At 41.2% G+C, this 27,609-nt stretch overlaps 1 protein-coding gene across 2 annotated transcripts in view; it reads right to left on the bottom strand.

Annotated features, from left to right (window-relative positions):
* LOC126479274 (ubiquitin-protein ligase E3C) overlaps positions 1-27,609 on the bottom strand; it is a 209,568-nt gene that overhangs the window by 68,978 nt on the left and 112,981 nt on the right. For both annotated transcript variants that reach the window (XM_050103771.1, XM_050103772.1), the window contains exons 9-10: positions 25,845-26,092; positions 5,394-5,602 (exon numbers count right to left, since the gene is read on the bottom strand). In XM_050103771.1, coding sequence (XP_049959728.1) covers positions 5,394-5,602; positions 25,845-26,092 — 457 coding nt within the window. The remainder of the gene's footprint in view (positions 1-5,393; positions 5,603-25,844; positions 26,093-27,609) is intronic.

The following is a 27,609-nucleotide window of genomic DNA, read 5'->3' as shown; positions in this document are numbered from 1 at the left end:
TGGTTTGTAGATTTGATGTGGGCTGAGGTACTGATGTAGCCATATGGTTGACATTGATGAAGGGCCTAGGGTTATGAGGAGGGACTAGAGATCCTGCTGTACTTCTGTAATAGGGTCATTGTGGTAGGGTTGTAGGTAGACGTTATCTTACAGCTGGTGGAGATCGTCTACAGGTAATCCCTGTGGTTCATAACCGCATTGGTGGAGCATTGTTCAGCAGGTAGAATTATAAGGCCAGTATAAGGTTTTAGGCAGTTGATTGTTGTTCTTTCTGCAGATGTGAGGTTGGTTTCCATGTTTAGGGATTTGGGGAATGATTGTGAGGTATGGTTCAAGGTTAGGATATTCTGGAAAAGTTAACAGGGGTGATTTGGATGCAGCAGGTGTTGATCATGGTTGGAGGGATAAATTGAGTCACACAGCATTCAGTATTGGTTTTGGGCTGAGTCTTATTGTTGGGGTTAGCGGGGAAAAAGTGTTTCCACTGACTGAACCATGAGAAGGAGAGAGGGTCTTTAACAAGCCTAGCATGATGAATTTGGGAGTGGGGCATAAGGTAAGGCCTTTGGAAAAGGCTGTACTTCTCCGGGACTGAGGCTTTTGGAGGAGAGGTACGAATGTGCTGCAGGTTTGTTTATGCTCTGGATTCTGTAGTGCCGAGGGAGGGAATTTCTGGGGATGGCTTAACATAGAATGTCTGCAAGCCATGGTTTGTAGGCTTTCGTGGTGACGGTGGGTGATGGAAATCCTAGGCAGGAGTATGAGGTGAATAGATTGGACAATTTTTCTGAGGTGGTGGTGTGCACGCTGCTCTAGTGCCTGGAGGGTAAGTGTTTCAGCCTGGGAGATTGGCTTCAGAAACTTGGGATTTCAGAGGATGAGGAGTTTAAGAATGGAACGAAAGTAGTGCAAGATGGCTTGGTTCCGATTAATATGATTTTGCAGGACTAGGTTTGTGAGAGGCATAGACTGAGGAAACTGAATTATGGAAGGAGAAGTTGCAGCTGGAGATGGGCAAATTGACAGTCAAGCCATTTGAGGCTATCCATGAACTAGGTAACAATGCAGGAACAATATGTGAAACTGAGTTCTGGCTAGGAATAGGGAAACTTTTCTGTATTGGGCATTGGTACAGATGGAAGGAACAAGGTTCCGTAGTGGAAACGGAAAAAAAAGATAAAACCTGAGTAATTAGAGTCTATAGAGAAAAATGAAATAAAACAGATGTGGAATCAAGATGAGATCAAACTGAAAATAAGCATAAAAATAAATAACAAGACAATAATAGATTGGGGCACAGGTTAATGGGTAGATATGTGCGAACAGGAGGGACAGCAGATATAACTGGGATAGTTGATGTTAGTAAGATGCCTGTTCATGGCTGACAATTATTACGTATTGTCCAGTTATGGTACTTTCACCTTAATTATGGTGTTACGGGAAGTTTCTAAAAACTATGGAAATAGAAATTTTACAATTTGATGTTTTTAAAAAATGGAAAAGGTACTGATTGTGTTTTGCTAATTATATGGTACTAAAATGTTTTACAGATTGTGACGATTTCCTTCCTGAGTACATAGCAAACTTCTCTATGAATGATTTCATCACCTCAGCTTACCAAGACAGGTTATCCTGAGTAATGACTAATTTTTCACTCTCTGTGTGTCAGCTTAAAGAATAGGAATAAAACTGCTATTGAATCAAGTGACATTATAAGGTTCAAGGTATTTGTCTGTAGGCTGTTTTCCCTCCAGGTGGCATCATAAGATACTCAATTAACCTATTTATCCTTCCCCATGCTGGTGTTATTATAGTAATGGCAGTCTCCTTTAATTATTTCAAAATTGTGCTGAGAGTAAATTATTAAAGACTCATTAAATTTTCGGTAATTTTGTGACACTGTTTATGTTCAGTGTTTCCATTCGTCTTTTTAGAATTCAAAAACAGTGTTAACTAAAAAACTACTTTGCAGTGTTTTGTCAAAAAAGCAGGGAATTAGACTTTTTTGTTCCTTCGACAACTGTTAACAGTTTCCATAGAGACAAGCCTGACACAAATTATTACATGAAATTACACAGTGCAAATGATATCTGGAGTGAAAGTGAAAAAATAATAAGGCAGAAGCATTTGCAGATGCTCCAAAGACCAGTAGCCATGTATTTACTTACCATGTCGACTGTAGTAACAAGGAAAGTGAAAAAATTGAAAGTTAAAAATATCACAACAAAAAAGTGATAACTGTAAAAGTAGACCTAAATACTGTAGTAAATTTGGGAAATATCACAACAAAAAAAGTGATTAATGTAAAAGTAGACCTAAATACTGTAGCAAATTCGGTGATTACTGACAGCCTCTTCTTAAGCTTGGCAGCTATGTATGCTTGAATAAGAGGAGGGGGAGGGGTTAGGTTGGAGGATGTAGACTGTTGGGTATGAAATTCAATAGGGTAACAAGCTAGTTCTGTCCCAGAAATACTCTCTCAACTCCCCTCCTCTCCCTTTCCCTTATTCCAGATTCCCAATTTCCTCAAGTACATATACCCAAGCACCCAGGATGCCCCATTGGGGCTGGTTACCGCTCCCCCACAGAGGCAACCTCTGCCCTTGTGGACCAACATCTTCACCCGCTTGCCCCTAACCTACCTTCTATATAACAGTTATAAACCACGACCTCTACTGACTTTCAACAGTTCTTGTTCCTTTAGCAACTGGTATCCTGCTCATCACTGTCAATGCCATCTCACTCTACACTAACATCCCCTATGCCCATGGGCTGTCACTGCTAAACACTATTTTCCCCACTGCCTTACTGAATCCAAACCACAACCTCCTTCCTGATCATGACGGCCAGCTATACCTGACACACTATTACTTTTCCTTTGAAGGCATCATCTAAAAGCACATCCCTTGTATAGCAGTGGCCACCCACTTAGCACTGCCCTATGCTAACCTATTCATGGGCCATCTAGAGGAATCCTGCCTAACCATCCTGAATTCCAAACACCTCAACTTGGTTCAGATTCACTGTTATCATCATCTTGATCTGGACCACGGAAGAGGAAGTCCCACAAACATTCCTCCAGAACCTCAACACCTTCTCCCCTCTTTGCTGAACCAGGTCGTACAGCCTCTCCATCACTGTACGACATATCTGTAGTGAGGAGCAGCCCTCTCCAAAAATGCCAAGAGTTAGAGAGATCTTCAACAACCAAAATTATCCTCTCACCTTCTCCAAAAACAGATCTGGTGTGCCTTGTCTCCCTGGTCACCTACCGTCCCCCAGATACCCACTGTCTGGCCACAAAGCACAAAGCAGCACCCCTCTTGGAACACAGTATCATCCGGGACTAGAGCATTAGAACCACATTCTCCATCAGTTCCATCCCAGAAACACTCTCTCAAATACCACCCCCCCCCCCCCCCCCGGTCTCATCATGCCCTTAAATGGAAAATGTCCTCCCCAACCCTCTGCTGCCCACCCAACCTACAAAATATCCTTGATTGTTCCTACTCTACCCCTGCTCCCAAACCTGTGCCTCATGGTTCACATCCCTGCAATCAACCTAGATGCAAAACCTGTCCCATACACTCGCACTTCAACTGCCCCAGTCCTGTCAGAGGCATCTCCTACACTACGAAGGGAAGGGCCAATTGTGCAAGCAGACATGTGTTCTACCAACTTAGTTGCAATCACTGTGCCACAATCTTCGCGGGCATGACAACCAACAAGTTGTCTGTTTGCATGAATAACCACTCACAAACTGTGGCCGAGGGACAGCTTGCTGAGCATGCTGCCGAACATAATTTGCTTAATTTTATCCACTGCTTCGCTCAGTGCCATGTGGATTCTTCCAACCAACATAAGATTTTCTGAACTGAGCAGGTGGGAACTTTCCCTGCAACTAATCCTTCATTTCTTAACAACCCTGGACTCAAATCTTCACTAGTCCCTCTCTTTCACCTGCCTATCCCATACCCTCCTCCCACTCCAGTACTATAAATGCCTTCTATCCCACCAATGCACTTAGATAGTCCTTTCCTCTTCTCTACTTCTCCTCTCCCCCTTCCCCTACGCCGTACACAAATTTCTGATGCTACCCCAAGCAGCTTTACTTCGTCCTCACCACATCCTTGCATGGTTGCACCTCATGCCTCTTCTGTACCCCCATTACCCACCCCACCGAAGATTGTTCTTACCCCAGCTACAATCACAGTTAGGCCTTAGTGCCCGGAAATAAAAAAGTGGCCATGTGTGAGTGAGTTATGCTTGTGTGACAGTTTTCTATGAATGATGAAGGAATTAGTCTGATAGCTGAATATATCAAGCAGTCTTTTTTCACTGTGGCTGTGAGACTCAACAGTAGCTCTAAGTGGTGAGTATCAATCTAGCCTTTCCAAATTGTTGGTATTACATTCTGGGTTTTCTACTCACAAAATGAGCATGTCTGAGCTGAGGAAAAGCGAAAGGCCAGCAGTGGGGTGGTGGGAGAGACATAATGGGGATGAAAACAATAAACTTGTCACTAATGGTAATTTAAAAACACACACACACACACACACACAAACTGCAAAGCTACACCATAAGTCTTAATTACTACCCTGTAACTGCTGATGCAAGTCATTGATGGCTAATATATAGAGCAACATACGATTACTAGGTACATTTAAACACTGAAATCCTTACTAACACCCTACAGTTTTCATAATTCTAATAGATATATTTATACTTGGTTTTAATGTCTTTTGAAATGTAAAAATTTGGCTGACAAAGATACATGTCAACTCTACAATTTGTATGAAACACATTAATTTCATACAATGAATTAAGTGAGTCTGTGGGTCATCAGAGTTCTTACATCTTTAATACTGATGATCAGTTATTGTCTGACACAGCCTTGTATACCAAAACCTGGTTCAGAAGACTAGTAAGTACTGCTGAAAATCTACTGTTTGTATGTTGACCGACAAATGACAGTTAACAGCTCACAGCAGTCCTGGTCATGATATGAAAAACAGGGCCTCAAATAATTTCTCAACACAGTGTGTGGAACACAGGTCTGCCATGGGCAAAGTAAAATTAAAAAGGTGAATTACATAAGCATTAGCCACACATTTTAACAGCATTAGTAAAGCCATTATGTTAACTTGCATCACTACCTGGCAGCCTGCATTCCATGAAAGACTCATAATGCACATTGTGTAGTAGCTAACCTTACACCATTACCAGCGTGTGCAAAATACAAAAGAAAATGCATAATTTTTTCTATTTTTTTTAAAAAAGAAAATGTGTTGGATACAGTAACAAGCCTCACACTTTTGTAAATGCTTTAGCAGAAGGTATCCTGTAACAAACAAAAATAAAAAACTTTGGAAAGTTATTTGCAGTTAACAGACCTTAAACAAATGTGCCCACATCTGTGTGTCCTGTGGACATGCTTGAGCTGGCTGCTCTCTGCCCCGTACTGCTGCCTTATAATCATCACGTACAGAAGGCCTCGAGTCTGGAAACGCCAATTCTACCAAACCAAGGGAGACTTCTTTGAGTGTTAGCGACAGCTGTACAAGGCTTGACAATGTGAAAGGCATTGTTGGAGGGCTACCACCTAAAAATCAAAGAAAATAATTAATCAAGAAAGCTTAACTCATTTTCTTAAAAAATCACAAAAATTCACTTTAAGTCAATGAGTACCACAGCTTACAACAGCGCCCATACAATAGTCAGTAGTAGGGAGGGAGGGAGGGAGGGAGGGAAGGAGAGGTAAATCAGAGGGGAGGGGGGTTCATGAAGTATTTGTAATATTTTGGCTCACTATAACCACCTTAGTGGTACCTAAAACAATTTTACGCTATTTCTTGTAATCTGTTTAGAATAGATGATAAATTGCTGAAGCAATATGCAACAGGATATGTATGTATCTTCGACGAACAGATCCGGCTGGACACCCGAGAACCTTGGTTACAGCACATTCGTTGGGAAAGCCTGAGATCTCAGGATATGTATGTTTCGCATATTTCACTTTCACACCATCATAAAATATCATTTGACATTGAGGAAAGTGTTTGACAACCTCATGGACCTCTGAACCCTCTATCTATATTACTATGTAAAGACAGGTTGTAGATTAATATTGTTACCAAAAATCTCATGAAGTTCTTGACCGATTTACTTCCTATTTTTACACAATACTCTACTAACTTTCAGACAGACATAGGCTACAGGTTTTTAATATACCGGATGATCAAAAAGTCAGTATAAATTTGAAAACTGAGTAAATCACGGAATAATGTAGCTAGAGAGGTACAAATTGACACACATGCTTAGAATGACATGGGGTTTTATTAGAACAAAAAAAATACAAAAGTTCAAAAAATGTCCCACAGATGGTGCTTCATCTGATCAGAACAGCAATAATTAGCATAACAAAGTAAGACAAAGCAAAGATGATGTTCTTTACAGGAAATGCTCAATATGTCCACCATCATTCCTCAACAATAGCTTCAGTCGAGGAATAATGTTGTGAACAGCACTGTAAAGTATGTCCGGAGTTATGGTGAGGCATTGGCGTCAGATGTTGTCTTTCAGCATCCCTAGAGATGTTGGTCGATCACGATACACTTGCGACTTCAGGTAACCCCAAAGCCAATAACCGCACGGACTGAGGTCTGGGGACCTGGGAGGCCAAGCATGACGAAAGTGGCGGCTGAGCACACAATTATCACCAAACGACGCGTGCAAGAGATCTTTCACGCATCATCTAGCAATATGGGGTGGAGCGCTATCCTGCATAAACATTGTACGTCCCAGCAGGTGTTTATCAGCCAGGCCGGGGATGATGCGATTCTGTAACATATCAGCATACCTCTCACCGGTCACGGTAGCAGTTACAAAACCAGAATCACGCATTTCCTCAAAGAAAAAGAGCCCGATAATGGTAGACGTGGTAAATCCAACCCATACCATGACTTTCTCATCATGCAATGGAGTTTCCATGACAGTTCTAGGATTTTCGGTAGCCCAAATTCTGCAGATGTGAGCGTTGACAGACCCTCGGAGCATGAAATGAGCTTCGTCGGTCCACAACACATTACTCAACCAATTGTCATCTTCTGCCATCTTTTGAAACGACCACACCACAAATTCCCTCCGCTTCACTAAATCGCCAGGTAACAGTTCATGATGCCGATGGATTATGTACGGATAGCATCGGAGGGTACGCCTAAGTGCCAACCAAACAGTAGTGTATGAAATGCCAGTGCAACGTGCGACTGCACGAGCGCTGACTTCCCTGTGTATAGACAAACTCGCTACAGTCTCCATTTCTTCCTGAACTGTCTCAGCAGCATTACGCCTTGTGCTCGGTCGGCCACCATGGGGTCTATCATCTAAACAACCTGTGGCTTCAAACTTCGAAATCATTCTCCCCACAGCTGCATTTGTCAACAGACCTTTACCCGTTTGAATCCCCTTCCTATGGTGATAGGATCGTAACGCTGAACTAGCACATTCCCCATTCTGATAATACAGCTTCACTCAGCTTCACTAAAAGCGCCTTTTCAGGTAACGTCAACATGCTGCGACTGCTGGCGCATCTGATTCTCTCTCTCAATACAGCTCCTTTTATACACGATTGTCATGTGCAGTCACTGACGTTTTGCTGTCCAGCGCCATCTGTTGGACATTTTCTGAATTTTTGTTTTGTTTTAGTTCTAATAAAACCCCATGTCATTCCAAGCATGTGTGTCAATTTTTACCTCTCTATCTACATTATTCCATGGTTTATTAAGTTTTCAAATTTATGCTGACTTTCTGATCACCCGGTACATTGTATAGAAACATATACTACATAAAGAGGAAATGTAGTTCGCAAAAATCTTGAAATGTTCCTGACCAATTTACTTCAAATTTTTACATGCAACTCATATGCTCTGTAAAGAAATAGAATACCCATTGTTTAAACAACATACATAGTATATAAAAATCCTATACCTACACACCTGTACAAAAATAAGTTGTTTAACGTTGTTACCAAAAATCTTTAATAGTTCTTGACTGAATTACTTCAAATTTTTCCGTGTTGCCTAAGTAAACATCAGATGGACAATGACTATATGCACGGGTCATTCAATAATTAAAGAGAGAAATTGGTCTGGAGGAAAAAAAAAAAAAAAAAAAAAAGAGTTTATTTTTACAAAACAATACTTTTTCTACTTTTCAACATAGTCCCCTTGAACATTTATGCACTTGTTCCAATGACCTACAAGCTTTTTCATTCCAGCTGCAAAAAACTCTTTATCTTGATGTTTTGAACCAATTTCTCACAAACTTTTTCATTTCCTTGTTGTCCTGGAACCCCTTCCCATGTAATGCCTCCTTCAGTGCACCAAACCAATGGAAATCACTAGGTGCTAAATCACAACTGTAAGGGAGATGAGGCAGTACCTCCCAGCCCATTTTGTAGATGGTTTCATGGATTAGTTGAGCAATATGGGGACGTGCGTTGCCTTGCTGGAGAATCACACCTCTCCTCCGAGATTTATGACGTGTCTCTCTCTCTCTCTCTCTCTCTCTCATGGCTACGCTCCTCTTTATGAGATAATCACAAAAAACTGGACCTTCACTGTCAACATGAATTTTCCTGCTGATGCTTGGGTTTTGAATTTTCTCTTGACCAGTGAGTTGGTGTGCTTCCACTCCATGCTTAGTATTTTTGATTCTGGCTCATAATAGTGAACCCAAGTTTCATCACAAGTTAAAATTTTGTTGAAGAAGTGCTAACCTTTTCTTTTGTAACGATCCTTTAGCTCTGTGCACACTCTCAACCCTGTTTCCTTGTGAAGCTGTGTCAACTGCTTTGGGACCCATCTTGCCCATATCTTGTTGCACTTCAGCTTGTTACAGATAGTGTTATGAACTATATCGGTACAAACTTCAACCTTATCAACTTCATTTCCCACAGTCACATGGCGGTTGGCACGAATAATGTCAGCAATTTGACTTTAAAATGAGGGACTTGTAACTTGTCGGCCAGAACAGTGTTTGTCAGTCACTGAGTCATGACCATTTTTGAACTGCTCTACCCGCTTGTAAAAATTTGCACGATTCATACAACATTCACCATAAACTTTGGACATTCTACAATATATATTCACTGGTTTCTCACCTTCTGCAAGTAAAAAACGAATAACAATACGTTTTTCAACTAATGTGGACGTTTCAAGCACACTTGCCATCTTGAAATGTATTTTTGATATTATAAACAAAACAATGTTAATACATCAGCAGATCAGGGCTCGTCCCAGTGTTGCCTATTAACAATTTTTACCCATATCAATTTGTCTTTTTAATTATTGGATGACACTCGTATATACAGGTACACTATGTGATCAAAAGTATCCGGACAATTGGCTGAAAATGACTTACAAGTTTGTGGCGCCCTCCATTGGTAATGCTGGAAATCAATATGGTGTTGGCCCACCCTTAGCCTTGATGACAGCTTCCACTCTCGCAGGCATACGTTCAATCAGGTGATTGAAGTTTTCTAGGGGAATGGTAGCCCACTCTTCATGGGGTGCTGCACTGAGGAGAGGTATTGATATCGGTCAGTGAGGCCTGGCAAAAAGTCAGCATTCCAAAACATCCCAAAGGAGTTCTATAGGATTCAGGTCAGGACTCTGTGCAGGCCAGTCCATCACAGGGATATTACTGTCATGTAACCACTCCACCACAGGCCATGCATTATGAAGAGGTGCTCGATCGTGTTGAAAGATGCAGTCACCATCTCTGAATTGCTCTTCAACAGTGGGAAGCAAGAAGGTACTTGAAACGCAAATCTAGGCCTACGCTGTGGTAGTGCCACACAAAACAACAAGGTGTGCAAGTCACCTGCATGAAAGCCACACCACTACCTCCGAGTTTTACTGTTGGCACTACACACTCTGGCAGATGATGTTCACTGGGCATTCGCCACATCCCCATCCTGCCATCGGATCGCCACACTGTGTACCATGATTCATCATTCCACACAACATTTTCCCACTGTTCAATCATCAAAAGTTTAGGCTCCTTACATCAAGCGATGCATCGTTTGGCATGTACCGGCATGATGTGATGCTTATAAGCAGCCGCTCGACCATGAAATCCAAGTTTTCTCACCTCCCGCCTAACTGTCATAGTACTTGCAGTGGATTCTGATGCAGTTCGGAATTCCTGTGTAATGGTCTGGATAGATGTCTGCCAATTACACATTACGACCCTCTTCAACTGTCAGCAGTCTGTCAGTCGACAGACGAGGTCGGCCTGTTCGCTTTTGTGCTGTACGTGTCCCTTCATGTTCCCACTTCACTATCACATCAGAAACAGAGGACATAGAGATGTTCAGGAGTGTGGAAATCTTGCATACAGATGTATGACAAGTGACACCCACTCACCTGACCACATTCGAATTCTGGGAGTTCTGCTGAGTGCCCCATTCAGTTCTCTCATGATGTCTAATAACTACTGAGGTCACTTATATGGAGTACCTGGCAGTAGGTGGCATCAAAATGCAGCTAATATGAAAAATGTATGTTTTTGGTGAGGTCCAGATACTTTTGATCACATAGTGTGTGTATATCTCACTCACACACACACACACACACACACACACACACAATATGTAAATCTATGTTACCGTACACAGAGGTGACAAGTCATGTGACAGTGATAAGCACATATACAGATGCCGTTAGTATTGCACACACAATGCATAAAAGACAGTGCAGTGGCAGAGCTGTTACTTCCACTCAAGTGATTCATGTTTAAAGGTGTCTGATATGATTATGGCCACAACAGACTTTGAACACGGAATGGTTGTTGGAGCTAGGCTCATGATTTCAGACTTAACTATCACGATGGACAATGCAGTGGCCACCTGCCTTCGCTTAACGATCGAGAGCACTGGCATTTGTGTAGAGATGTCAGTGCTAACAGACAAGCAACAATGTGTGAAATAACTGTGGGACATACAACAAATGTATCTGTTAGGACATTGGGGTGAAATTTGGCATTATTGGGCTATGGCAGCAGGCGACCAATCCAAGTGCTTTTGTTAACAACACAACATCGGCTGCAGTGCCTCTCCTGGACTTGTGACCATATCGGTTGGATCCAACACAACTGGAAAATCAAGCCCTGGTCATATGAGTTCCAATTTCACTTTGGAAGAGCTGATGGTAGGGTTCAAGTGTGAAGCAAACCCATGAAGCGATGGACCCAAGTTTCCAACAAGGTACTGAGCAAGCTGGTGGTGGCTCCATAACAGTGCGGGCTGTGTTTTTGTTGAATGGACTGGGTCATCTGGTCCTACTAGACCAATCATTGACTGGGAATGGTTATGTTCGACTACTTTGAGACCATTTGCAGCCATTCATGGACTTCATTTCCCAAACAATGATGGAAATTTTATGGATGACAATGCGCCTTGGCCCCAGGCCACAAGTGTTCACAATTGATTTGAAGAACATTCTGGACAATTCGAGTGAATGATTTGGCCACCCAGATCGACAACATGGGACATAGTCAAGAAGTCCATTCATGTACAAAATTCTGAACTGGAAACACTTGAGCAATTATCGATGGCTATAGTGACAGCATGGCTCAATATGCCTGCAGGGGCCTTCCAACAACTTGTGGAGTCCATGCCATGCTGTGTTGCCACACTGTGCCGGGCAAAAGGAGTTCCATATGATAATAAGAGGTATCCCATGACTTTTGTCACCCCCCTGTACAAAGAAAACGTTAATAGTTGTTAGCGAAAATCTGGGAAAGGACTATCCCAGTTTACTTCAAATTTTTGACGATGCTCTACTAACCATTACACAGACACAAGCTATACATTTTTAATATATGTGGTATATAAATATATGTATAATACTTATAGGGGAATTGTCATTAGCAACAATTTCAAAAAGTTCTTGCTCGTTTAACTTCAAACTGTTATATGGTACCCTAATAACACTCAAATGGACATAGGCTGTATATCTTTTCAACTAAATAATGTGTAGATTTTCTGCTAAAACTCACTGTGAGAAAGAAAATGCTCCACTTTGAAAATGTGTGGTTTTGTTTTCTTTCTCACACTGAGTTCTATCTAAGATGTCAGGGCATTTAAACCATTAAACAAATTATTTCTTCCACATACACTCCTGGAAATGGAAAAAAGAACACATTGACACCGGTGTGTCAGACCCACCATATTTGCTCCGGACACTGCGAGAGGGCTGTACAAGCAATGATCACACGCACGGCACAGCGGACACACCAGGAACCGCGGTGTTGGCCGTCGAATGGCGCTAGCTGCGCAGCATTTGTGCACCGCCGCCGTCAGTGTCAGCCAGTTTGCTGTGGCATACGGAGCTCCATCGCAGTCTTTAACACTGGTAGCATGCCGCGACAGCGTGGACGTGAACCGTATGTGCAGTTGACGGACTTTGAGCAAGGGCGTATAGTGGGCATGCGGGAGGCCGGGTGGACGTACCGCCGAATTGCTCAACACGTGGGGCGTGAGGTCTCCACAGTACATCGATGTTGTCGCCAGTGGTCGGCGGAAGGTGCACGTGCCCGTCGACCTGGGACCGGACCGCAGCGACGCACGGATGCACGCCAAGACCGTAGGATCCTACGCAGTGCCGTAGGGGACCGCACCGCCACTTCCCAGCAAATTAGGGACACTGTTGCTCCTGGGGTATCGGCGAGGACCATTCGCAACCGTCTCCATGAAGCTGGGCTACGGTCCCGCACACCGTTAGGCCGTCTTCCGCTCACGCCCCAACATCGTGCAGCCCGCCTCCAGTGGTGTCGCGACAGGCGTGAATGGAGGGACGAATGGAGACGTGTCGTCTTCAGCGATGAGAGTCGCTTCTGCCTTGGTGCCAATGATGGTCGTACGCGTGTTTGGCGCCGTGCAGGTGAGCGCCACAATCAGGACTGCATACGACCGAGGCACACAGGGCCAACACCCGGCATCATGGTGTGGGGAGCGATCTCCTACCCTGGCCGTACACCACTGGTGATCGTCGAGGGGACACTGAATAGTGCACGGTACATCCAAACCGTCATCGAACCCATCGTTCTACCATTCCTAGACCGGCAAGGGAACTTGCTGTTCCAACAGGACAATGCACGTCCACATGTATCCCGTGCCACCCAACGTGCTCTAGAAGGTGTAAGTCAACTACCCTGGCCAGCAAGATCTCCGGATCTGTCCCCCATTGAGCATGTTTGGGACTGGATGAAGCATCGTCTCACGCGGTCTGCACGTCCAGCACGAACGCTGGTCCAACTGAGGCGCCACGTGGAAATGGCACGGCAAGCCGTTCCACAGGACAACATCCAGCATCTCTATGATCGTCTCCATGGGAGAATAGCAGCCTGCACTGCTGCGAAAGGTGGATATACACTGTACTAGTGCCAACATTGTGCATGCTGTGTTGCCTGTGTCTATGTGCCTGTGGTTCTGTCAGTGTGATCATGTGATGTATCTGACCCCAGGAATGTGTCAATAAAGTTTCCCCTTCCTGGGACAATGAATTCACGGTGTTCTTATTTCAATTTCCAGGAGTGTATATTCTTTCTCCTCGTACACAATTTTAAACAAGTATTATATACAAAACAGTGTGCTACTTTGTTTCCTTTATCACAATCAGCTTTAAGAGGGAAGTATTTATGCCTTATTGATTTATGAGTAGAATACTAGTATGGAATATGAATAAACTGAAACTTTACAATCCTACCTGTTCAAAGACTAAAACTATGAGAAATACTGTCACTCAAGCTACTATCCTAACAGATCCAGCAGCTGGAGAGATCTCTCCTGCACCCCTAATATTAATGGCCTCAACTGATTTACACATTCATTTTAACTGACTTCATTTCTCAATCAAGGTTTTGTTTGCAGTAACAATAAACAAGGCTCAAAGTCAGAGAGAGAGAGAGAGAGAGAGAGAGAGAGAGAGAGAGAGAGAGAGAGAGAGAGAGTCGGGGGAGGGGAGAAAATGGACAGAGAGAGGTGGAAGGAGGAAATAGACAAAGAGTGATGAGGAGGACATGGTGGGAGATTTTTTGGGAGATTAGGACATACATACAATTCCTATATATATTCAGTAATTGCAAAGCATTGCCAGTTTCACTAGTTAATTATAAAATGAGGGCCTTGCACAGTCTTTTTCAGAAACACATTTTATGCTATCGCCTGTCAACATTTTATATCCTCTTTACTTTGACCATTATCAGTTATTTTGCTACCAAAATAACAAAACTCATCTACTGCTTTTGGTGTCTCATTTTATTTATTTATTTGTCCATATAAATCTCTTTTTAAGTATATATATTGTACGCAGGATATTGGACAGAAAACCTTTATAGCTATTGGATTTTCAAATGTCAAACATACATTTTATGAATTTTTATGACAAATTGGATCTATACAGTTAATAATTACAAATTTTTGAAATACTGTATATTTATACCTTATTTCTACAATTAAAGATAAAAATTACTTTTTTTCTTGCATAAGATACTGTGAGATTGAATAGTAGCAGTTTTTCAGAATATAGGATGTCACAGACTTTTTAAAGCTTTGTAGTTCAGTAAGAGATTTTATATGTCTTGGTAAACTGTTGTAAAGTTTTGTTCCTCCATGATATACACCTTTTTGGCATAATGTGGTGTTACAATGATTGACATGTATGTCACTGTCTGACCTGGTACTGTAATCATGGACACTTTTGTTTTGAGGAAAAAGGTTTTCTTTTCTCAGTATGCTATTTTTGACATGCGTGACTACTTCCAGTATATAAATGCAGGGAAGGGGTAGGATCTTTAGATATTTAAAGGAAGGTTTGCATGATTTTCTGTTGCTCACTTGTTTCATTATTCTTATAATTGCCTTTTATTTCCTGAAAACTGTTATGGCCTGATGTACATTTCCCCAGAAAATGATACCGTACTTCAGTATTGAATGTACATGAGCAAAGTATACAGCCCTACCTGTTTCTGCACTAGTACTGTTGATGAGAATTCTTACCACATAGCTCATTTTTGCTAGTTTTGAATTTAGGGTTGTGATATGAGTGTTTCATTTAAGATTTTCCTGGATATGAATCCCAAGAAATTTAGTTTCATTGACAGCACTAATGTTTTGGTTATCTATACATATTACAGGTTGTGCCGGATTTTTATTTTAATCAGTGTGGAAATTCATGAGTACCGTTTTTTGGGGATTAACTATTAGCCTGTTTCTGGTAAATCATTCAGACACTCCTTTTGTAATATCTTTTGCAGATGCAGTAAGATTTTCTTCATTATTCCCTTCAATCAATAGACTGGTGTCATCTGCAAACAGTACTGGTTCAGAATCCCTAATGTGTGATGGGAAATCATTAATGTAGAGCAAAAAAAAGAAAGAGACCTCGAATGGAGCCCTGTGGAACACCAAGAGTTAGTCCACATGGTTCTGGAAGGTGTACCTGGAGTTCATTTCCTTCCGTGTACTTAATTTCAGTTACCTGAGAGCGATATTCCAAATATGATTTGATCCACTGATTTGGCACACCTCTTACACCATACCATTTGAGCTTCCTCAGGAGTATAGAATGATCAATCACATCAAAAGCTTTTGTTAGGTCCAAGAATAAACCTGAGATAATTCTGGTTGTCCACTGCATTTAAGACATGGTTTATCAGATTGAAAGTGGAAGTTTCAATTGATCTCTGTGGTCTGAAGCCATGTTGACATCCAGAAATAATATTATTCTTGTCGAAGAATGTAATTAGTTTTGAAAGGAACACTTTTTCAAAAAATTTCGAAAACCCTGACAATAGAGACACAGGCCTATAGTTACCGTATTTTCTCGAATCTAAGCCGCACTCATATCTAAGCCGCACCTGAAAAATTAGACTCGAAATCAAGAAAAAAAAATTTTCCCGAATCTAAGCCGCACCTGAAATTTGAGATTCGAAATTCAAGGGGAGAGAAAAGTTTTAGGCCGCACCTCCACATCGAAACAAAGTTGGCCCATTGTAATATGAGACACAATTTAGGTCGAATGAATGACGATACAGCTACAGTAGGCTCGAGCCGTAAGCTTAGCAGTTAAGCTTTACTAGGTAGCCATTGCTATGCGTCACGCGCTCCGTCCGTACATATACGGGTACCTTTCCTTTTTCACGTGCTTCGTCTGGTTTGAATTAATTGCTTATTTTGCTTTGATCTGGTGAGTGCCGTTCTGTTTGTTATAGGTGTTTGCGTCACTCTAAGCTGAAAATGCATTACTGTACTGTGTCATGAATTGTTTGTTGCATTCTGATAATGAGTGTTTACGGCCTGTCCCTGATCGCGGCATGGCTTGTTTTCGTGCGCGCTACCGCCGTTTACAATTAAAAAAGAGAGGAATTGTTTCATTAGCAAAACAATGGCAAGAGACTGCTATTTGTTGTTACTTACACTGCTGCTTACTTTGATAATGATCAACAAGAACCAAATAATATATTGCTTTTGATAGAAGACGTTCTGAACGAGAGTTTAGCGAAAATTTTTCTCCGTTTGAAAATCTTTGCAGACGCCTCTTTAGTACATTACATTCTGCACAGAAAGTAGTCATCTTAGATTTAAAAATCTAGTCAATTGTCGTGCTTCATTTCTGCCTGTATCACTATTAGGCATAAGAATAATACAAATATAAACATGACATGATATGTATATTCTTCCGCGTTTGCTGTTGTCTCACCCTAGTTTCGTAGTTTATTCGGCAGATAGGATTTAAATGAGATAGCAGCAAACACGAAAGAATACACGGCAAAATGTTTATATTCGTATTATTCTTATGGCGAAGAGAATACTGTATGTGATTCACAATTCATAAAAGTTCCTATTAGCAACCATCTCTTCTCACAAGTAGGAATAAATTCAGAACGTAGTGTTGGCCATATTGAGAAACACCCCAAACAGTCTTGCCAGTCGGATTTTTGTACTACATTGAAATGCTGCTACATTCGAAGAGGAACGATACGGAATTTGTATTTACTTCGTTGGATAATGTATAAAATGCAGTGGTCGAAACTCGGGGCGGAGAAGAAATACGGTACCCATACATTGATGATCACCTTTTTTATATAGGGGTATTACTTTTGCCATGTTCAGTTGCTGAGGGAAGACACCACATGATAAGGATGAATTGCATATGTCCAATAAAGGTGAAAGTATTTGTCTTGCTGTTATTTTTCTAATATAATCTGGAATATCATCAATACCAGTTCAATACTTACTCTTCAGTGAATTAATGGTATTTAGGAGCTCTGTTGGGCTTACTGGACTGAGGAACATGGATATATTATTTATTTCAATAGATGAAAGTTCTTTCCCAGCAACAGTTGCATAGTAAGAATTGAAACTGTTTGCAACTTCCCTAGGGTCTGTGACATTCTTGCCATCATGTGATACCACAATATTTTTGTGAGTTGTCTTCTTCCCCGTAAGATCCTGCACAGCTTTCCACATGGACTTAGTTTTATTGGATGACTTCATAATATATTTGTCATTTTTCTTAATTTTTGCCTCCTTTATGACGCGTTTCAAAACTAGCTTGTATTTTTTGAAATAATTAATAAATTCCGGGCTGCTGTTAGTTTTTGACTGCAGAAAAAGTTCCCGCTTCCTTTTACAAGATACTCTGATGCCTGGTGTAATCCAGTTTCTGAATCCATCTGTGTTTTTGGAAATAACTTTCCTTTGTGGAAAAGCTATATCAAAATTATGCTTGAAAATGTTCACAAAATGTTCCATCTTTTCGTTAGTATTAGAGGTATCATATACTTCTCTCCAAGATTGTTCACTGATTAGGTACTGGAAGTATTCAATATTTTTCCCACTATAAATCCTTTTATGGATAACATTTTCTATACTGGTCTATTCTCTCAGCATCCACTGTACATCGGCTACACTCCCTCATTTGACCTTTATTGATTTGCATCTTATAACATTTTTTCAAACCACTGTCCATTCATTCAATTCATCTTTCAAGTCTTTTGTTTTGTCTGACAGAATTTCTATGTCATCAGCAAACGTTATCTGAGCTTTTATTTATTATTCTATTCTGCTGCAGCTGAATTATTTTTCCAAAGTTCTCCTTGATTTACTTTACTGCTTATTATACGTACAGACTGAATAACAAGAAAAATAAGCATAATTCTTGTCTGACTATCTTTTCCCCAATTGCCTCCTTTTCACAGCCTTCACCTCTTAAGTGCTGTAAGGTTTCAGTACAAGTTCCAAATAGTCTTCCACTTGCAGTGTTTATCCCTGGTAAATTCATAATCTGAAAGAGTGTATTGCAGTCAACAAAGTCACTAAGTCATAGGGCCTATCTTCCTTGTGTGGACCTACATTTTTCCGGAACGTGAACTGATTTTCAACCAGGTTGGCTTCTATCAGTTTTACCATTCTTCTATAGATAATTTGTGTTAAAATATTGACATAACAAACTGATGCTTCAATAGTATTCACACTCATTAGTACCTTCTTTTTCTGGTAATAGTCTTATATTCTTTGTGTGGGTGGAACAGTTTTGGCATGGTTGGGTCTCCCAAGGATATGAACAATTATGAGGGAGTGCCACTTATCCCATGTGCCTTGTTTCCACTTGGGTCACTTGAAGCTCTGCCAAATTCTTCTTGTCTGTCAATCTCAATACTTAGAAATTTGTATTCTCTTTTGCCTGCATCACTTACAGCTTCTTCTTTTTTTTTTATATATATCCTCCTACTGAACCCCATCATTTTGCTGGTTGTTGTTCTGCTGCCTTGACTATTTCATCTCTCGAAGCTACCCATTCATATTCTATTGTATTTCTGTCGCCTATTTCTGTTAGTTCATGATTAATTCTCTGTACAATTTCTGGTCATTTCAATTTCCCCTGTCCCATCTTGTTAATTTCCTACCTTTCTGCAATTTCTTCAGCTTTAATCTACGTTTAATAACTAATAGATTATGCTCAGAATCCACATTCACTCTTGGAAATGTTTAGCAGTTTAAATTCCAGTTTCTAAATCTTTGTCTTTTCATATCTGAAATGTTCTGGTGTCTACATGTCTCTTCTATACATATAATAATCTTTCATGAACCTTACACCAAGTGTCAGCAATGATTAAACTGTGCTATTCTACCAGGGGTTTCTCTTCGCATTCCTTTTCCTCAGTCCATGTTCTCTTCCTACCTTTCCTGTCTATTCTCTTCCAACTTTTCCTGCTCTATCAGTCCTAGTCCCTCATCACAATTAAATTTTTGTCACCCTTAACATACTGAGTAATTTCTTTTACCTCACCCCCCCCCCCCCCGAATGACTGCAATGCTAGTGGGCATATATACAGTGGAATCTCATTAGTACCTCTCTCATTACTGCATTTTCTCGCACAGTACATCCATTTTTGGAAGTCCCAGCACCAACTGAATTAAACAAATGTTAAAATGACTAGACTGTGAATTTTCCTCCCCACTTGGTGCATTTAAATTTGGCAATGTGTCATGTTTGGCTGTTGCACTTTTTTCCATCGAGAGTTGTGAGAGTGGCAGGAGAAGATAATCGCAGCCATGTGGTGCAGAAATATTCAGGGAGGCAGAGCTATGCAGGCGCCGGAAATTTTGCAGATCATACAGATCATTTGCTATGGTAGAAATGATGCACAGAAGTAGTTCATATAGGGTGGTGGTAGCTCTCTAATGACTTCTGTAGTGGCCAAACAAACTGAACAGCATGTAATTCACTTGCTGGTCCACTTTGTTGACACTTTAGCATTTGACTGACTTTCAGTCCATGATTGTTTTTAGTCCATGATTTTTTTTTATATGTACCAGTTTGTAATGTATAGAGGACAGTGAGACAGTTTCCAAACAAAGAAAGTGGAACATTATTCAGGAAGTAAACAAAAAAGTGAGCACAAAGTCACACATACGGCGTGCTGATATTGCACGAGAACTGAACATTCCTCCATCAACATGAAATACCACAGTGAGAAAATGAAAATAATTGAAGCAGCATGTTTGGAAGGAGGAAACAGCAAATGAAAGAGAGTGTGCAATGGTCAGTTTCCAGAACTAGAAAACGTGCTACTAAAGTGTTTAAAGCAATCTTGTACTTTGAACATTCCAGCTGAAGGTATAATGGTTCATGGTAAAGCAATATACTTGGGACAAAAGTTGGGACTTATACATTTCAAGGTATCCAATGGCTGGATCGAAAGGTTCCAGAACAGACATAATTTATTACATAAATATGTTTGAGGTGAAGCTGGAAGTGTGAACATTGACACTATACGGTCACAGAAAAACACTCTTCCATCAATCGTAGAAAACTACAGTCCCAATGATGTTTTTAATGCAGTTGAAATGGGCTTATTTTTTCATCTTCTGCCTGACAAGACTCTTGAATTCAGAAAAGAAAAATGCCATGGTGGGGAATTTAGTAAAGAGAGACGGTTTTATTATGTTGCAATGAAAGTGGAACAGAAGTACTAGTGCCACTTTATTTATTTAGCGTATGGCTAATACAGACATATCATGATATTACATATACATATGTACATATTGACACACAAGAAACTTAAGTATGTCTTTACAACTGAATATCCGGTCCTTCAATCCAGCGCACTGCATCTGGAGTTGCTAGCAGGAAGTCCTCTTTGGCGCCGTGATAGGCTCGAATCCTGCATTCACTGACAATGTGGTGAACAGTCTGGTATGGAGCCCCGCAGTCACAAGCTGGATCAGGCAGCTTGTTCCACTTAAAGAGAGCATCCGTGCATCGCCCATGGCTGGTACGGATTCTGTTGAGAGTAGACCACGTCTTGCGTGGTAAGTCGAATACACTTGGAAGTTTAGCACCTGAGAAGATGTCATGCAGGTGCACATCTGTCATTGCTTCCCACCGACCTTTCCATTCTTCAAGAGGTTTGAAATTCTTAGCAACCATGTCAGCAGCATCGCACAGAGTTGGATGACGTGATTTCAGTCTCTTGCGATTTAAAAGTGGCAGGTCGCTATGCACGGGTAGGTTAGAATTCCTGGAGATCTTGTGGAATTCTCTCATAAGGGCAGTACATCTGCGTAGATCAGGAGGCATTATACCGGTTAACAGTGGAAGCCAATAAACTGGAGTAGATCTGATTGTGCCAGATATTATGCGCATTGTCGTATTCAGCTGGGTATCAACAAGCCTTGTATGATGACTATTCATCCAAACAGGTGCACAATACTCAGCACTTGAGTATACCAAGCCCAGAGCTGAAGTTCGCAGGGTGGTTGCTGAAGATCCCCAGGTAGTTCCGCATAGCTTATGGAGGATGTTGTTTCGAGTCCTCAGCTTTTGAGCTAAGTTAAGAAGGTGTTGTTTGAAGCATAGTGTTCGATCCAGGATGACACCAAGATATTTGCCACTAATAATTGGAAAGGCAAAGAGTCCACAATGCTTCAAAAATATGCAGACAATATATATCTAATGTGAGTGCATGGGTAACAATAACGATATTCAAACAATCCTTGTGTGCCTGGGATGCGCAATAGGGTTTTAGAAATAGAAAAATCATCCTGTTTATCGAGCACCATGCAGGGCGTCCCCAAGACGCATCATATCTATGTAATACATATGAAGTGTTTTTTTCTCGCAACTGTACAAGCCACCTTCAGCCACTAAACCAAGGCATTATAAAATGTCTCAAACAAAAAGATAGGGAGATCCTTATACAGAAGAAGCTGGCTTACCTTCATTCTACTATGAGAAAGGTTACAATCTTTGACACTACGTATTTTGTAAGATGTGTCTGGGATTCTAAAAGCACAATCTCAGATAGCTTCAAGAAAGCTAGCTTTCATCAGATGCCAATACTTACTGAAGACATCACACTGGAAAATGAAGTAGTTGCAGCTGAACAACGGCAGAAAACAATGGGGCTAGAAAAAAACACTGACTACCTCAGTTTTGATGAATATGTTGACTGTGACGAAGATGTTTCCATCTGTCAGTCCATGACAACTGATGTAGTACTACAGGAACAGATGGCAAAGAAACAAGAGGAAAGTGTAGATGAGGATGAATTGGAACCTCTACTGGTTCCTACAATGTCAAAACCTACAATTAAGCATTATATCTAGAGTTTTGAAATCAACAAAGAAGCGATGAACATATTAACTAAGGCGGACAATATAATATTAAAATCAGGACAAAAGAAACAGCCGACTGTTGAAACGTTTTTCAAACCTTTATGAAGATAGGACAACGAACTGTATGTTAACATGCTACAGTGTGGTTAGGCTAACAAAATGTACGATATACCAATAATTTGTTGAAATGACTACCCCTGTTCTGTTACCAGTAGTAATTCGCTAATGGGGGGGACACTATATGAACCATGTCCGTCTGTTTTTAGAGCAGTAATAAAAATTGCAATTTTAGTGTATTTTTATTTTTCTTTACCAGATGCCAGGTACGTATTTTGGATACTAGAGAGTGCATTCTCACATCATGGGACTTTCCTCCATTACAGTTTGGTGATGGCAAAAGTATATATGCCCAATATACTGGATTTACAAAATGTCACTGTTTTGCTTATTGCATAATAAAGCGTAAGTTTGAGAGTTTTTGGGTTTCATGATCCGAATGTGATCTTGAAAAGGAGCATTTTAAATTATAATTTTTTTGCTATAGCATGTCATGGTCCCATATTGCCTCAAATGTAGTACCTGTAATTCTACATTTTCACCAACAAAAAATCCGAATCATTACTAAATTAGTCATTTTTAGTATCCACATGGAGATAGTACATTACATATTACATGTGTACATTTCCCATGGGGCAAAAATGTTTTGGTGTATTTGGCGCTTTTTGCAATGTGGTCACACACAAATCTACATGTACATCTACATCTACACAGATACTCCACAAGCCACCATACGGTGTGTAGTGGAAGGTACCCTGTACCACTACTGGTCATTCCCATTACTGTCTACATGCCTCCATGCATGATTCCTGATATATATGAGTGTCTGCTTGTGTCTGTATATGTGTGGATGGATATGTGTGTGTGTGCGAGTGTATACCCGTCCTTTTTTCCCGCTAAGGTAAGTCTTTCCGCTCCCGCGATTGGAATGACTCCTTACCCTCTCCCTTAAAACCCACATCCTTTCGTCTTTCCCTCTCCTTCCCTCTTTCCTGATGAGGCAACAGTTTGTTGCGAAAGCTTGAATTTTGTGTGTATGTTTGTGTTTGTTTGTGTGTCTTTCGACCTGCCAGCGCTTTCGTTTCCCATTCTTTACATAGACAGCAAGCTCGCTGATACTATATGCACCATACATGTGCCTGACTAGCAGTCATTCCTCACCACCATTTATTAAGGATAGGAGTTGACGGGTGTGTTCATTGGCTGAGTTGATGTGTAGGTGAAGGATTAGGTGGGTGAGGGCAATGGATTGTTCAGTTTGGAACTGGTATAGGGACTGATGGAAGGACTGATGGCCACCCCATTGTAGCTGGTTACCAAGCCCCCACAGAACGTATCTCTGCCTACGTAGATCAACACCTTCAACCCATTACATGCAGTCTCCCATCCTTCATCAAAGACACCAACCACTTCCTTGAACGCCTGGAATCCTTACCCAATCTGTTACCCCCGGAAACTATCCTTGTAACCATTGATGCCACGTCCTTATACACAAATATTCCGCACGTCCAGGGCCTCGCTGCGATGGAGCATTTCCTTTCACGCCGATCACCTGCCACCCTACCTAAAACCTCTTTCCTCATTACCTTAGCCAGCTTCATCCTGACCCACAACTTCTTCACTTTTGAAGGCCAGACATACCAACAATTAAAGGGAACAGCCATGGGTACCAGGATGGCCCCTTCGTACGCCAACCTATTCATGGGTCGCTTAGAGGAAGCCTTCTTGGTTACCCAAGTCTGCCAACCCAAAGTTTGGTACAGATTTATTGATGACATCTTCATGATCTGGACTCACAGTGAAGAAGAACTCCAGAATTTCCTCTCCAACCTCAACTCCTTTGGTTCCATCAGATTCACCTGGTCCTACTCCAAATCCCATGCCACTTTCCTTGACGTTGACCTCCACCTGTCCAATGGCCAACTTCACACGTCCGTCCACATCAAACCCACCAACAAGCAACAGTACCTCCATTATCACAGCTGCCACCCATTCCACATCAAACGGTCCCTTCCCTACAGCCTAGGTCTTCGTGGCAAACGAATCTGCTCCAGTCCGGAATCCCTGAATCATTACACCAACAACCTGACAACAGCTTTCGCATCCCGCAACTACCCTCCCGACCTGGTACAGAAGCAAATAACCAGAGCCACTTCCTCATCCCCTCAAACCCAGAATCCCCCACAGAAGAACCACAAAAGTGCCCCACTTGTGACAGGATACTTTCCCGGACTGGACCAGACTCTGAATGTGGCTCTCCAGCAGGGATACGACTTCCTCAAATCCTGCCCTGAAATGAGATCCATCCTTCATGAAATCCTCCCCACTCCACCAAGAGTGTCTTTCCGCCGCCCACCTAACCTTCGTAACCTGTTAGTTCATCCCTATGAAATCCCCAAACCACCTTCCCTACCCTCTGGCTCCTATCCTTGTAACCTGTCCCATGCACCCTCCCACCACCACCTACTCCAGTCCTGTAACCCGGAAGGTGTACACGATCAAAGGCAGAGCCACGTGTGAAAGCACCCACGTGATTTACCAACTGACCTGCCTACACTGTGATGCATTTTATGTGGGAATGACCAGCAACAAACTGTCCATTCGCATGAATGGACACAGGCAGACAGTGTTTGTTGGTAATGAGGATCACCCTGTGGCTAAACATGCCTTGGTGCACAGCCAGCACATCTTGGCACAGTGTTACACTGTCCGGGTTATCTGGATACTTCCCACCAACACCAACCTATCCGAACTCCGGAGATGGGAACTTGCCCTTCAGTATATCCTCTCTTCTCGTCATCCGCCAGGCCTCAATCTCTGCTAATTTCAAGTTGCCGCCACTCATACCTCACCTGTCTTTCAACAACTTCTTTGCCTCTACACTTCTGCCTCGACTGACATCTCTGCCCAAACTCTTTGTCTTTAAATATGTCTGCTTGTGTCTGTATGTGTGGATGGATATGTGCGTGTGTGCGAGTGTATACCTGTCCTTTTTTCCCCCTAAGGTAAGTCTTTCCGCTCCCAGGACTGGAATGACTCCTTACCCTCTCCCTTAAAACCCACTTCCTTTCGTCTTCCCCTCTCCTTCCCTCTTTCCTGATGAGGCAACAGTTTGTTGCGAAAGCTTGAATTTTGTGTGTATGTTTGTGTTTGTTTGTGTGTCTATCGACCTGCTAGCGCTTTCGTTCGGTAAGTCACCTCATCTTTGTTTTTATATATAATTTTTCCCACGTGGAATGTTTCCTTCCATTATATATATATCACTGCTCTAATGATATTGAACATAAAAAAGCGATTTTCACATGCAGACATGAACAGCATAGAGTGAACACCTTGTCCTCTAAAAAACAGTAAGACGAAGTAAGAGTCATTATACTACTGATTTGAGCCAACTAACATCTTATGACAAAAATGATGTTTATAACTTTCATTCATATGACAATATTATTTTTTCAAATACAACAAATGAAAGAAATCAGAGCAGAACAAGCAAAAGCAAAGGATACAGGGCACAGAGAGTGAAGAGGGATAACAGCATGAGAGATGTTTTGTTTACCAACCAGTGACGTATTTTAATTTGACCTCTCTCTCCAATACTTACCTATCATTGTATCATCACCATAGAATTCTCCGTCATGCAGTGTTATGAGAAGCAAACTGAATAAAGAGCAGAACACTGCTAGCAGTGGCACTATGCGTGCAGAATCATCACTCGACAGCGGCAGTCCCCTTGATACAATATGCAGTAGTGGTGTGGCACTGCCAAAGAGCGATGTCTGCCTTACAGCCAGAATAGCACTCCACAAGTGCCGCAGGAAAGTTGGTCGAAATGCTAGCATGTGAATTAGTCTGAAATAGTTAAACAAAATTACAAAGTTTTATTTTTGTGGTCAGGAATCCATTAATGTTTGCGCTCTACAAAACATGAATTAAAATACACTGTAAAGACATAGCATTTTAAAATGTTTCTAACAATATTTCACTTACTTTCTGTGAAGTTCTGCCAACAGTTTTTAGACTTTCTGCTTATATCCGCTCACTTATTGAACACAGTTTCAAAGTTTTAAACGAATAATGTAAAATGAATGAAAAGGGGCAACAGGTTTGATTTACAGGCAGCAAACAGGATTCAAAAATAGTGTACCTTGGCAACCATCCACAGTAAGCATGGAAGGATGTAAGCTAGTGACCTAATATAACATTAAAAAGCCTAAGGAATATAACAGCCTTCATATGATTTTTTGTGTTTTTCAACATTATGATCTTTACCAGATTAATCACTTCAACACAAGAGAAAAGGCTAAAGGGGTGGGTAGTTTGGTAGGAGATTGGAAGGGCAACTGTCATTTTTCTAAATTTCATGTCATCCACATTTCTTCTATGTATGTATTGTAACATTTGCTGCACTGGTAATGGGTAGTAATAAGTACATATGGCTGAGACAGATTTTGGCTTCAAAGTCAGGTGTAAATGAAAACTGGAATTAAACTAAGTAGAAGAAGAGAGAAAATGAATTTCATGGCCTCTATTATTTATGAACGTCATTATGAATGAAGTGTGCACAAGCCTTTTTTCTTCTTTATGTTATATTTTACTGACACAAATGTATAAAAGTATTTTAGACCTAATCAAGTCACTGCATTCTATTCTTAATCTTGACTTCATATTCACGGCATCTGGTCCCCCCCTTGTTAAATGCATATGTGGCACTGTGCAAAAAAACCAATGTGATTTGAAAATGCTCCCAGTGCACATGGCAGAACTAGTGCACTGAAAGAATACATACACTGCCCACCACAATTCAACTGCCATGAAAACACTTACTATTCTAATTAAGTTCCAAAATAATACTGTCTGCTAAAACCTGATACTGGCACCAGTGCACTTTTATAAAGAATGGTGAAAGTAGTTTAGCATTTTACATCTCATTACCGTTGAAGTCACTAGAGAGACAGCATAGTTAGGATTAAGGAAGGCTGGGGAAGAAAATCAGCCATGTCCTTTTCTCAGACAACTGAACCCATAACTTACCATTAATTTGAAAGGAAACTTCAGGGCATTCTAAACCTGGATGAGTAGATGGGGATTTGAAACCTGGTCTTTCCAAATGCTTGTCTATCATCTTAACTGCTGCACAACTTCATCCTCACTGAGAAAACTGTCATAGTTCAGTTCGCATTCACCTTGACTTCAGCTCGCTCCCAAAGGATGTTACCCCAGCTTCGGTATACTACTCCCGGTTTGTTGAACTTCGTTCGAAGTTAATTAATGTGATCTTTATTTATACAAATGGCTCTAAGACCAATGACGGTGTTGGGTGCTCTTTTATTGTCAGGGCACACAGTTTCAAATACCGGCTCCATGGC

This window comes from Schistocerca serialis, chromosome 1 (genome assembly GCF_023864345.2).
Source record: "Schistocerca serialis cubense isolate TAMUIC-IGC-003099 chromosome 1, iqSchSeri2.2, whole genome shotgun sequence".
In the NCBI taxonomy this organism is placed as follows: Eukaryota; Metazoa; Arthropoda; class Insecta; order Orthoptera; family Acrididae; genus Schistocerca; species Schistocerca serialis.
This window is presented reverse-complemented; position numbering and strand designations above follow the sequence as displayed.